The sequence below is a fragment of the Etheostoma cragini genome, chromosome 3, assembly GCF_013103735.1.
Source record: "Etheostoma cragini isolate CJK2018 chromosome 3, CSU_Ecrag_1.0, whole genome shotgun sequence".
Lineage (NCBI taxonomy): Eukaryota > Metazoa > Chordata > Actinopteri > Perciformes > Percidae > Etheostoma > Etheostoma cragini.
This window is the reverse complement of record NC_048409.1, coordinates 7,336,958-7,351,129: the sequence shown is the minus strand read 5'-3', so window position 1 is coordinate 7,351,129 and position 14,172 is coordinate 7,336,958. Positions and strand designations below refer to the sequence as shown.

Below are 14,172 nucleotides of genomic sequence, written 5' to 3'. Positions count from 1 at the left end.
AAACTCAAGCCCTAGTCGCACAAGATTAGATCATCTTGGGACAGCGTGTGAAATAATGTATTATTAAATACAATATTTTAGACTGTTAATGTAACAAGGACGCTGTTGCAGGAGTTATTAACCACAATTGTTGTTGCCGTTAAACTGATGTCTTTCTTCCACTTAGCTTGTGTTTGTTGTCAGCACATTAGTCTGTTTTAAGATGAGTCCCTTACCAAAATGTACACGTCACAAAAAATGTGTTGCGTACGTTACACATTATCTAAGGAAAAGGAATGACCAGAACCTACAAAAGAAAGACCTGTTGTATAGAGCAGCGTATTTGGTGCCATTTCATCTAGTTGTGGAAAACAGACTGCGTTGACCACGTCCAAAGTTCCCAAATGTGTTCTGTGTTCTGTTTCTGATAATGCCACAAAATCATTTTTGGTTCAGCTTCTTCTGCTGAAAGGAAAGACCAACTTTTAACACTTGGTATTTAGAGGTTACATTTATTGTGTTTAACTTAGTTTCTGCTGTAGTTTGATAGGTGATGATAGTAACATTAAGTAGTTGTGTGGATTAAAGCTATTTTATAAATATTCAAATTAAATACAACAATGGATCTACTCTAGCAGTCACCACCTTCACAGGTAAAAGTATTTTTTGTGATTTCACATAAAGGGTCTTTTAACAGCTGGAACTGGTCCACCAGAAGTCCACCCACAAGCAAAATGAGTCCTGTAATAAATGTGTCCTAGTGTTACGGTTAGTCCTGCTGCACCTAGGTAGCTTCTCTGTCTCTCCTCTCTCCCTCTCTGTCCTAATTGCAGGAGTGAAGTCTGGTGTGCGGGAGTCGGGGTTCCAGATCCATCTCATCTACCACAATCAACCTCTGCTTTATATACCGGGTCAGTCCTCCACTCTGCATCATACCAGTCACGACAACCACAGTTGGTCTCGCTCATGACTAAACTTGCTATCTGTTGAGTTATTTGTGTATTTGCCTGTCCCTGTCCTTTTCTCTTGTGCCTTAGCTGCCATTGGAACCTGACTTCAACTGGACCCCACCACTAGCCGGTTTAAAGTCTTCCTCTGACAGACTCACTCCTTCCCGGAAACCACCAGACCCTGTTCACCATGGAAACCTAGACATGCTTTTCCCCTTTCGGAAACCTAGACTTGATACTTGAATACCATTTATATATTTTATTGTATGTAAGTATGTTTTATTGTGTTTAAACTGTTAGAATTAGATCTTGACATTGAATGTCCTTGTATGGATTTTAGTTTTCATACTTTAAAAATGTCAGTGCAGTAAATCAGTACATTAGGTACATCTGAAGTGTTTTTTTCCTTTGAAATTTGCATGAATATATTGTTAAATCTGTTTTATAAAATCAGTAGACATGTATATTAAGATAAACTTGAATCCATGTTATAAGATTAGGAGATTATCCACACAATTTTTTACCCCGGCTTTTAATTCCCTCCAGGTCTTTATTTGAGGAATTACGGTGCGTCTGTTACATCAACCCGTTCTCACTCACGCTTGGTCAGTGGCTTTCAGTGTCACATACTTACGCAGAGTCTGGCACTTGGGACTGCTGTGATTGGTTGAAGTTGCGGAACTTCTGGTTATTGGTCAAATTGCGAGATGCACTGAATTCACGGTAATTGGTGGAATTTGCATGAATTGTTGCAATTGCAAAATTGCAAATTCCTGGAGGGACTGTATAATGCATAAAGTTGGCGGTTTGGGGCTGTTAAGTAATGCATATTTAACAACATTCTGTCACCTTTCATGAAAATCAATACTTGGTTTGAGTAGTTTGTGTGAACTCTATTGTGTGCATGCTATGTAAGAATCTTCCTCGATGCAAGGTAGCAGAAATGGTAAGAATAGTAAGGATGCTTTATGACAGCTTCTTTGGTGCTGTTGAGAACTTTGCGCTGAGAACTTTGCTAATGTAACACACTCAGTCATGAAAAAAAAGATAAATAAAGTAGTGGAGTAAGCAGAGGTATCAATGTGAAAACAGTAGACAAAGAATCATATCTACGTCTATTTATGTTTAGAAAACAGAACCAGTTGAATGCACCGCATTACAAATTATTATTTTAGTTTAAGTTGTGAATCTACATTTATATGTATCTGGTGGGGAACAGTATTTCTGCCAGTGTCACAGTGCAGAAGACGTAATGACTAGTAGTAGGATCATACCTGTGTGGTTAAAGTTCCTGACTGATCCGGGGAACAGTTTGAGTGAAAACCAGAACTTGTGTCCTCTATGTCCTGAAAATACATTGTGGGATATGTCAGACATCCATTTCCATCTCTCAGAGGGGTTTCACTCTGGTTCTTGGTGCAGTTGGAGACAGTCTGCTGCCTGTCATCTTAGAGTGTACTTTTGTCATGGAACAACACAGGAGAGATACCTAACTGTAGGAAGACAACAGAAAGCCGTTGAAGGTAAGTTCTTATAACGTATCTGTATGAGTCTAACTTTAGTTGTGTGAACATATTAACATAACTGTACCTCTCTGTAAAAGTCTCTTCCTCGTATAGATATAGAGGTGAGGATGACTTCATCACCACTCTGTCTAATCTTTTTGACAATCTCCTCATGCTCCATAGACTCAACAGGTTTCCCATTGACAGCTAGCAGCAGGTCTCCATCCTCCATACCTGATACCTCAGCTGGACTTCCCACATCCACCTCCCTCAGCACATGAACTGGAAGATATAATAGAAGTTCAGAGATCACCTGATTATTCAAGAATGCTCCCCAAGCACCACGATTGTCAGGTTTCACAACTTAACTCATTGTTAGAATGTGATGGAAGCAGCAAGACCAAATGAAATCCAGAAAAACTAGACTATGCATTTGTTACTTTGCGGCTGGACTATGTTAATTCCTTATTATTACTATTTAAGATGGGCTTAAGTGCATTTAGTGCATTCTAATTACAATATGAGAAGGCTGTTAAATATAATTCAGTAAAACAATTAGCAGAAATTGGCCAATATGAAGTAATACTAGATGCAAAAAAAAGCTCTAAGCACTTGCACTGTAACAAATTGCTGTAATTTCTACAGTACAATTTTACAGTTACTTCTTATTCTGATATTTTACAAAGTTCAGCTGTATCGCAAGCATTGTGGTTCTTGTAGTATGAACAAAAAATGTGCCTTTAACTAAAAAGAAGATGTAATGGCATTCTTTTTATTTGTTTGCTCTTAATGACCAGATGTATGTCTCAATAAAGTGAATTTGAATTGTGGGAATTTATTGGAATTCAGTTCCAAACTAATATTAAATTTCAAATTATGCTATGCAGACTGTTTTTGAAATTGTGATTCCGATTCAGTTTTTTTAATTCAATATACTGTAGGTCAAGAAATTAAATTCAAAATATAAATAATTTAAATTCAATTTCTAGTGACACATGAAGACTTAAAATTATGCTTTCTATAGCTCAGTTTTCACTTTATTTGTGTAGTCTATGTTATATCAGGTTTACAAAGCAACATTTGTCTTCATAATATGGTGATCTGGCTCTACGAGGTGAGTGCACATATATATGTGTCTGTGCATGTTTAACCTATTCGTCGAGTGCTTGCCAACTTCTCTTGTCTCAGCAGAAAGCCGTATCCATCACGTCCTTTAACCAGATGCATGGTTTTGGCAGTGTGGGGGAGGCCACAGCATTTTGCCACCACAGGCAGGATGGGCATCTTCCTCCTGACATAGCAAGACTCACTCTCACGGTCAATGACAAGCACCGTCACTGAGTCGCCACTCTTCTTCACCTGAGAACCAAACACACTGCAGGTGTCAGACAAACATGTTCAGTCTAACAAACACACACACATGGGATCTGACTAAGGATACTGGATTCATACAGTTTTGTTGAGAGTGGAGTGTGTGAGCGTTGAGACCATGGCTCCATTGATCCAGATCAGTTTGTCTCCAGTGCATACACCAGCTTTCTCTGCTGGACCATCAGTCATTGTGCTCACAGTATACTGGCCCTTCTGACCTGGTGACACACAGTTACTATCGTCATTATCAGTATGTGTATGTGGAATAAAACTCTTGTACTTTGAAACAAGAGTTTACACAGAAAGCCTTCTCAGCTGTTAATCAACTATTAGGCTACCTCCTAATGTGATGTGGTAGAAAAAAATAGGTTGCAATGGGATTTACACGATACAATAACAGTGTTTGAAAATATGACAGTATTTGGTATTACACATTTCTATACATACATACATTACTATTCATTATTAGTAGGTGTGGATTTGAGTCATATGACTTGCAATTGAGTCAAACTTGAGTCACAAATGTGATGACTTTAGATTCTACTTGAGAACTTCAGGAAAGACTTGCAACTTAATACAAGATTGAATTTATATAGAGCTTTTCACAAACTCAAAGCCGCTTCAAACTTGGACTTCAACACCAGTGACTCGTGACTTCACATGGATTTGAGCCTTTTGACTTGAAACCTTTCCCCAAACATAAAAGATTAAACAGAATGTTGTAAAACGTGCTTTACAAATAAATTGATTTTAGTTCATTCCCTAAATCAACTAAGGCTGTTAAAGGTGCTCTAAGCGATGTCACGTGTGTTTTAGGCTTCAACATCGTTGTCACATACAGCAATCATCTCACTATCCGCGAGCTGCCTGTCACCAAAACACACTGAAAAAAAACGCTGCATCTGTAGACAACCCATGCTCTAAAATTGGCAACCAATACAAACTGCCCACCTACACCACAAAGCATCCGCAAACAGTGTTCCAGCCAATAACCAGCAAGAGGGATTTGGGGGTGGGGGTGTTACTGCGTGGAAGCACAGAAGGAAGGGGATGAGGAGGAGGGAGGGGCGAGCTAGTCTTGTTTTGTTTGTATATACTTACACCCAACATCGCTAAGAGCGCCTTTAATTCCCAGAAAGAGGATACTTTGTGAACGCATCATTTCTGGAGAGACATGAAAAGATAAAGTTATGTTTAACATTACCAGTGCCAGTTTGAAATGATGACACCAAAGTTAATTTCCTTTGCATATGAAAACGTTACTATCAGGATTACTATCTAGAATCTGCGCCCTACTGTTGATTTGTTGAGAGAACGGTAAATCTGCAATTCAACCTGGTGCTTTTCAAACACTGCTGATTGCAATTTTAGCTAAAGGCCTAAGCTGGTGTCTTGTTTTAGACTAGTTGGTAAACATATACACTCTTTTTATACAAACACCAAATAAGAATTATAAACCATTATACACTGTACCGTTTGAGAAATACAGGTAAACAAGCAAGCTACCTATATGTCAAGGGCAGATGTCTGAGGTTACATAAACAACTGTATAAAAAAGTGGAAATACTATATCTACAATAGTAAAACTGCGTTTTTACTGTTTTTCAGAAAGTAATGCAGACATCCAATGTGATTAGAAAAACTTGCCATATGATGCTGGAGAAAGGCAGGATTAGTCACACTATTCTATGTTACTGTTTTATATATGTTTTGTTTCCAGTAATTCCATAAATTACTAGAGAAGATATTCTATATTAAAGCAAACTGCTGATTTTAATTTCTTCTTCTTTGCCTTACGAGAAAATTGTATATAAAATCTATATCTTTTCTTTAAAGAAACTATTGAGTAGTGTGAAGTAACTCAAAGTGTACAAACACTTTGATGAGAAAGTATTTTCTGTATTGGTGTTTGATGCTAGTGTTTTTACTTGGTTTATTCTGAGTGACAGTGTGTGTTTTCTCAGGGAGGACTGTGCATAGTGTCTGGCTGCACTGAGCCTGTTTTGAGACGTAAGTTAACAGTTGTGTTGCTTGGGATGTGTTTTGCAGGTGATGTGAACTGTTTGCTCAGGTGACTGTTGGTAGAGCAACCAGTGGTTAGAGTTTTGCTCATGTAGCCCCAGTTGTACCCACTGTAATTGCTAAGCAGTTTGCCATCCCTTTTCCATGAATCTGACACTTATGGGCTACAACACGTTACAACACGTAAAAAACTAGTTGTCTACGTGTCTACTAGGTGCAATGTATGCTGTTTGTGAGGACATCACAGCAGATTGTTGTAGGGTGATGGTTGCGTTATGTCAAAAAAAATTCTGTTGGAGGTATAATCGTAACATCTTTTCTTCTTTCTTGCACATATTGTACATTGGTTCCTTCAAATTTAGCTGTATCTTTTTTTCTGTACAAGCTTTCTTCATATATTTGCAATTGCCTAGTGTGTACATACTATGATAAATCATTTTTTTGTTGAAAGTATAGTGAAGGTTGATATACTTTATTAAAGGGTAACTACTTTTTTTTTTTACCTGGACCCTATTTTCCTATGTAAGTGGCTGATTGGAACAACAATGTTTTAGACTGACTAATATCATATGTCAATGCTGTAACCGGCAGCCACAGACTACAATGTAACCCTATGGGTCAAATGTTTGTCAGTTGTCAGACACTTTGATAATAATCTGAGCCCATCATTATTGAAACAAGCACTTTTGTGAATGTAATACAAGCTGCACAATTGTCCCTAATAACTTACATTTTAGCTCAATACAAAATAAAAGTTTAATTTCTTTTGTTTTTTCCCCCCCTTTTCAGGAGCTGAACTCAAATATATATATAAAAAAAGTATGTACACAAAAGCCTTATTTCTCTCAAATATTGTTCTCAAATCTGTCTAATTCTATGTTAGTAAGCATCTCATTTGCAGAGATAATCCATCCACCTCCCAGCTGTGACATCTCAAGATGCTGATTAGACAGCATGATTATTCCAAAGGTGTGCCTTAGGCTGGCCACAATAAAAGGCCACTCTAAAATGTGCAGTTTTATCACACAGCACAATGCCACAGATGTCTAAAGTTTGGAGGGAGTGTGCACTGGCATGCAGACTGCAGGAATGTCAACCACTGAACCCGTGAATGTGCATTTCATATCATAAGCCTTCTCCAAAGGCATTTCAGAGAATCTGGCAGTACTTCCTTTTCTGCACAAACTGTCAGAAACCGTCTAAGGGAAGCTCATCTGCTTGCTTTGCGTCCTCATCAGGGTCTGGACCTGACTGCAGTTCGTTGTCGTAACCGACAAATGCTCACATTCAACGGCGTTTGGCACTTTGAAGAGGTGTTCTCTTCACGGATGAATCCCGGTTTACACTGTACAGAGCAGATGGCAGACAGTGTGTATGGCGTTGTGTGGGTGAACGGTCTGCTGATGTCAACATTGTGGATCAAGTGGCCCATTGTGGAGGTTATGGTATGGGCAGGCATATGTTATGGACAACAAACACTGGTGCATTGTATTGATGGCATTTTGAATGAGATATGACGAGATCCTGAGGCCCAGTGTTGTGTTATTCATCCATGACCATCACCTCATTTTACAGCATGATAATGCATGGCCCCATGTTGCAGGGCTCTGGGCCCCATTTAGAAAGTAGGTTTAGTGAAAACTCTTAGTTTGCTAACCCTGAGATGAGGGAAACTTTGGGTTTTCTGTTTCAGAAAGTGAGGTAACTTCACCTCATGGTAACTGAACCTGCAAACCTAACCTGGTCAGGAGTTTTTCTTCAACAAACCTTGAGTTTCTCTCAGTCTCTTCCCTCTGACTCAGCGCTCTTTCATTTCCTCATTCATTCAGTCTGTATCAGGCGCATTTAAGTGCCGTTTGTCCTCTGCATGAATAAAAAAACAAAAAAAACAGGACTGGTTTATTAACCAAGTTAGGCAGACTATAAAACTTTTTCTTTTCTAAAAGCATGGCTTTTTGTCAACAATCCCATTAATGAAAAAGCTGCTCTCCTTCACAGGGTATTATATGTCGGGAGATGATATTGAAGCCCCGACATTTTAATTTTCAGATGACTTATTTGAGCGGTATCATTTTTCTCCCCAGTCTGTTATGCACCCTATAGGCTACGTTACTTCATATCACTAATGTCACCCATCTTAGACATGCTCTACCAGCAGATTATTTATGACAATAATTATTTTGGAAACAAGAGTTTTCTTTACAATATTGGTGATACGTAACATAGTTAAGCCACTGTAAAGCACCGTGAGAAGAATGTGACTCACTCTGAAACGTGATTTAAACTTTTTTGTAGAGTTCCCTGGACAAAACCAGTAAGAGACATTAAAAAGGAGTTCCACAGTATGCAATTATTGCAGGTGAATGATGTAAACCCTTTGGAATAAAAGATTATTAATTATAATTCTGTTCATGATGGTGCTGCAGCCTCAGAACGGTAGGTGTAGTACTTTTTCGCCTGCAGTTTTGCACCTAAATAAAATAGATTTTAGGTTCAATACCATTTCACCAGTAATATTAGGCTATACCTATCATTAAATATAATATACTCTATTAGAATATACACATTTACTCTAGCAGCAATTTTCTCTCGAGCAAATTCTTTTGAAGCAGCTGCTGTGTTTCTTTTTTTTCGCTATATGTGCGCATGAGTATTTCCGCCGACCCATTTGTTTGTGGTTGTTACCATAGTAAATTGTAGTATCATGGCTCTATGCATGTTGCCACGCACGTGAACCTACTCTGAGTTGATTAAACCAACTCATATCAGCTATTCTGAAACCCAGTTTCAGTTTCCCATCTACGTGTAAATCAACTCAGATATCAGAGTTAGACTCAGAATTTGCCAAACCTCCTTCTTGAAATGGGGCCCTGTCCACAATTCCTGGAAGCTGAAAACTTCCCAGTTCTTTCATGGACAGCATACTCACCGGACAGTTCACCCATTGAGCATGTTAGGAATGCTGTGGATTGGCGCATACACCAACGTGTTCCAGGTCCTGGCAATATCCAGCAACTTTGCACAGCCATTGAAGAGGAGTGGACCAACATTCCACAGGCCACAATTAACAACCTGGGCTCTGTTTCAGGAAGGAGGTTTAACAAGCTGAGTCTAACCCTGATCTCTGAATGGATTTGCCATGATATTGGAAACTGAGTTCTCAGTTCCAGAACAGCTGATTCGAGTTGGTTCACTCAACTCAGAGTAGGTTAACTCAGAGTTAGGCGCGTGCACCAGCAAAATAAAAAGTCAACATGAATGGAGCCACAATGCTACAATTCACCATGGTAACAACCACAAACAAACTGGTTGGCGGAAATACTTGTGCACATACAGTGAGTTTGAACATGTATTTAGTTAAAAAAACATCGCAGCAGCAGCAGTAAAATGGCGAGAATAGGTGTAGGAGAAAATTGCTTTTTGAGTCGTGCGTAAGCTCTAATATTGTGTGTTAATTTTATATTTAAACACAGGTAACCTATAATATTACTGATGAAAACTGGAATGGTAGTAGGCTACACTCATTTCATTCAGATGCAATCCTGTGGGCGAAAAAGTAAACTATTACTAATCCTATTCTGAGGTTGCAGCAACATCATTAACAGAATTTTGATCTAGAATCATTTATTTCTTTTTAATGTCTCTTGCTCGTTTGTGTCCAGGGAACTCAATCATTAAAAAAATGTTTCGGAGCGGGTCACACTCTTCTGACAGCGCTTTGCTGCAGTGGCTTAACTACTGTGCTCCACATCACCAAAACTGCAGATGGCAAAAAAACAATGAAACCCAAAGAATGTGCTTGGATGTAGAGCATGTCCACAATGGGTGACATTAGTGATGTGAGGAAGGATAAGGTTATGTAGGCTACATAATTAGACTGGGAAGAAAAACAAAACCTCTCAAATCTGGAAATTAAAATACTTATATATTAGGGACCTCAAAATCATCTCCCAACGTATATTCAACTCCTTGCAAAGTAAAACAGCTTCTTCATCATCACAATCATCGACAAATTGAAATTTGGGAAAAAAAAGTTTTATATTTGGCCTAATGTGGTTAAAAATCAACGCTTCTTTTTTGTTTTTTGTTTTATGCAGATAACAAGCTGCGCTTAAATGCGCCTGATACAGACTGAATGTATGAACGAGGAAATGAAATAGCGCTGTATCAGAGGGAGGAGACTAAGAAAAATTCAACGTTGCTTGAGAAGAAAACCTGCTCTCGACCAGATTAGGTTCAAAGGCTCAGTTACCATAGTAACAGACTGTGGTTAAGTTACCCAGGGTGGCTACAGGTATAAACAAGTTAAATTTACAACTTTTTAAGACTTTTTAATACCAGTTCTAAATGAAATTTAAGACCAAACTTACAATGGAAATGCAAAGCCAAAATATACAGTAATCCTTCCAACAAAATTAACAGTATGGTAAAATGACAATAATTGGTTGAGTTTAAGAACATAGACTTAATGTGTGTAATGCAAAAGGATAACAGGAAAATGTAATTGTCTTCAATTATATTATTACAATATTTTCAAAATATTATATATATATATATATATGTTCTTTTTGAACAAAAGAATCAAATCAAATAAAAGCCAATTCCAGCTGCTTTCAAAATGCAAAGACTTTTATATATATATATATATATATATATGTGTGTGTAACAGACACAGAGAGACAGACTGTGGAGTTCGTGGAGGACTCATCATGGACAGAGAGTATGCAGCATTGTGTAAGAGTGTTTTGCGGTGTGGTAAATGTGTAAATGTACTGTATTTATATAGCTCTTTTCTAGTCTTAACAACTACTCAAAGCGCTTTTACATCACACAGGATACATTCACCAATCCCACACATTCATACACTGTGGCCGAGGTTGCCGTACAAGGTGCCACCTGCTCATCAGATAAACACCCACACACATTCACACTCCAATGCGCAGCACTGGAGGCAACGTGGGGTTCAGTGTCTTGCCCAAGGACACTTCGACATGGGACTGCAGGGCCAAGGAATCGAACCACCAACCTTCCGATTGGCAGGCAACCGCTCTACCACTGAGCCACAGCCGCCCCCACACATTTAGCCACGTATCTGGTTTTGTCTTTTCCCAGAGGTAAATGACGTACAAGCCACGGATCTGGAAACAACGTCATTGGACGGGGCGGCATTTCGTCCCGTGTTTCTAGGTGGCTATCAACCATTGGTGTATTACCTGTATGCGGCGAAATTTCGAATCTCACTGACTACGGCCACGCCAAGACCCACCCACAAAGCAGCTCGATTGGTTGGAGTTAGGCATTTGACCTCGAGTGGTTAAGGTTAGGATAGGTGATTGGTCAGAGGATAGGAAATGTACAAATGGGGTTATGTTACTGCGACAACATCGCGCTAAGCCTACTGGAAAAAAAATATTAAACAGATTGCCTGCATTTTCGCTGTGACATGACACAAACATATTTAAGACCTATCCAATCTGAATTTAAGACAATTTAAAACATTTTAAGGCCTTATTATTAGGAAAAGTGATTTAAGACTTTCTGAGGATCCGCGGCCACCTTGGTTACCTCTCTTTCTGAAATGGGCTGGAGTTGCCCCTCTCTTTCAGATTTGATAAACTTCCCTTTCTGAAACAGAAAACCCAGAGTTTCCCTTATCTTAGGGTTAACAAACTCAGGATTTTCACTAATCCTGTTTTCTAATAAGGACCCCCGATCAACTCTATACGAAGGAGATGTGTTTCACTGCGTGAGGCAAATGGTGGTCACACCAAATAGATACTGACTGGATTTCGGACACCCCACCCCAATACAGTAAAACTTCGCATTTTAGAGTTATCCAGTTTGGGATAAAGTGTGTCTATCTATCTATCTATCTATCTATCTATCTATCTATCTATCGGGCCTCTTCATTTTTTTGCCATTCTGTTTTTAGAGACAGTAAGACAGTAAAGCAGAATGACCACTTCTCCAACGTGCTGGCAGCATCATTAAGTCCAAAATGATAAAAGAGATATTTGCACACTTAGACTTATCAATCTCGAACTGACAGACCTTTAGCGGAGCATACCTCTCAACATTGGATAAGCAGGCAGAAATAACCAAGAAATTACATTCCAATCACTAGCAGCATCAACACAACAGAAGCTGTACGTGCCCTTTATGATTGCTAGTCACTTGGAATATGCAAAATACATTTTGCCTTTTGAGTAAGCCTTTTGAGGAATTTAAAAAGGAACATGTTTCTGTTAGTGTTAAAAACATAACTGTAAAAACAAATGTAAATGTGCTGTATTCATATAGCACTTTTCCAGTCTTAACGACTGCTCAAAGTGCTTTTACATCTACAGGAAACATTCACCATTCACACACATTCATACACTGTGGCCGGGGCTGCCGTACAAGGTGCCACCTGCTCATCAGATAAACATTCACACACATTCACACTCTGATGCGCAGCACCGGGGGCAACTCGGGGTTCAGTGTCTTGCCCAAGGACACTTCGACAATGACTGCAGGGGTGGGGATCGAACCACCAACCTTTCAATTGTCCGGCAACCGCTCTACCACTGAGCCACACCCGCCCCTAAACAAACTAGTATATTCCGGCTCAAAAGCACAACCCATCAATGTTCCTTTACATTGTAGGAAGTACAGTTCCAGCAAAAATATCCTGCCACTTCTACTCCGCTACATTTCTGAGAGAAATAGTGTACTTTTTACTCCACTACATTCATCTTCCATTAAGACAGCTTTAGTTACTTTACAAATTAAGATAGTTTGGATTGTTATCAGTTTTTAAAATGTGATATTTCTGCATTTTGTACTTTTACTTCAGCGCATTTTACTGATACATACTTTTACTTAATATTTCAATGCAGGAATTTTACTTGTAACAGTAGTTACTAAAGTAAAGAATCAGTATACTTCTTCCACCACTGATTTAGAATCTTAAATGCCAAATAATGTCCAATGTTGACACAAACACACACCTTAAACACCTCGAAAGTTTGACAGTTTGTGGTTTACATACTGGAAACATTTCTTCGAAGCTTGAAGCTTTATAGTGTGTGATGCAGAGATAAAAACAAAAACCTGTGCTCATCAAATGACAGATGGATTTAAAAGAACAAGTAAACTATCCTCTTTTTCTCTTCTTTTTTTTTTTTACAGTTTGGAGTGAGGACTCCATAATTCCAGCTTTAAACTGAAAATAATATCAACTTTAACACAAATCCAGCCTCAGGAACTTTTCATGCCAGGTGCTTCTATAGAGCAAGGGGGAATTGAGACAAATTAGTGGAAGGAAATTAATCAGTAATGGTAAATGGATCGTCACAACATCTGCTGAAATTCATGCTGATTGGCTCGCTTGTAAAATAGTTTGTGTGTTTTGTCTTCAGAGAAGCTGTAAATGAGTTGTAACATTTTGTCAAACAATGACAGAAGCAGTGTGTTGGTACCTTCCACTGAGACAATGGTTATCCCCAGGCCATGTACCGGGTGTCTGCTGATGTGACACAGTCTGGGTCTAGACCAGTGGTCCCCTTTGGAGGCCTTGGCCAGCATCTGCAGGTCCACGCCAAGAGATAGTGACTGGAGAAAAGAGACACTTAGATTCAACTCAGAAGAATGAATCAGAGCAGTGACAACATACAGATTAACTCACATCACTGATATTTGTGTTTACTTCGGCAATTCAATTTAATTAAGTGTACAAAACAAAAATCTGGAACAAGTGTAATCCCTGGGCCATGATTCACACAACATTAAGGCATGCCATACTTGTTGTAGTGTTAATATAGTGTTATGATATTACTCTAGGTCTTTCAGGTTTTGAAGGGTCAGAACTGACAGAACATATGACACATGAAGGGGGAGTGTTTGTGTGATGCTGATTTAATCTAGCCCAAAAGGAGGAAGACAGAAGCAAGAACACTACAGGCCACACACAGAGACAAACATTTTGGACAACTGATTCCTATTACAAAGATGTCTGATTAAAGAGACGTTTTGCTGTCCCCCCCGACAACTTTTTGTAAATGCACCTTTTAAAACCTGAATTACAACACGGAGAGCGGGCTTGCAGAGAACTTATCACGGGACAGCAAACCTCTAGAAGTAGGAAAGAAATAACTCATGCAGGCCAGTTTAGGAATCAGTCTACATTAAATACATCTTGCTGGGAGAGGAAACAATACCATTAATAATACACGCTAGGTTAGCCTGTAGTAGCTGTGTTACTTGGCGCTACAAACCCGGGTTAGCTTAGCTTTGTAACAATAGTGTAATGTCAATTCTCAGTGGTATGTTGCTACTGATGGACTGCCACATGACATATAAAACAA

The 14,172-nt window shown here is 38.9% G+C and overlaps 1 protein-coding gene across 2 annotated transcripts in view; it reads right to left on the bottom strand.

Annotated features, from left to right (window-relative positions):
* The window catches only part of LOC117941832 (Na(+)/H(+) exchange regulatory cofactor NHE-RF3-like), a 40,321-nt gene that overhangs the window by 9,281 nt on the left and 16,868 nt on the right, over positions 1–14,172 (bottom strand). For both annotated transcript variants that reach the window (XM_034867002.1, XM_034867001.1), the window contains exons 6-10: positions 13,288–13,420; positions 3,887–4,023; positions 3,586–3,793; positions 2,520–2,716; positions 2,204–2,422 (exon numbers count right to left, since the gene is read on the bottom strand). In XM_034867002.1, the coding sequence (XP_034722893.1) occupies positions 2,378–2,422; positions 2,520–2,716; positions 3,586–3,793; positions 3,887–4,023; positions 13,288–13,420 (720 nt within the window). In that variant the 3' untranslated portion in view covers positions 2,204–2,377. The remainder of the gene's footprint in view (positions 1–2,203; positions 2,423–2,519; positions 2,717–3,585; positions 3,794–3,886; positions 4,024–13,287; positions 13,421–14,172) is intronic.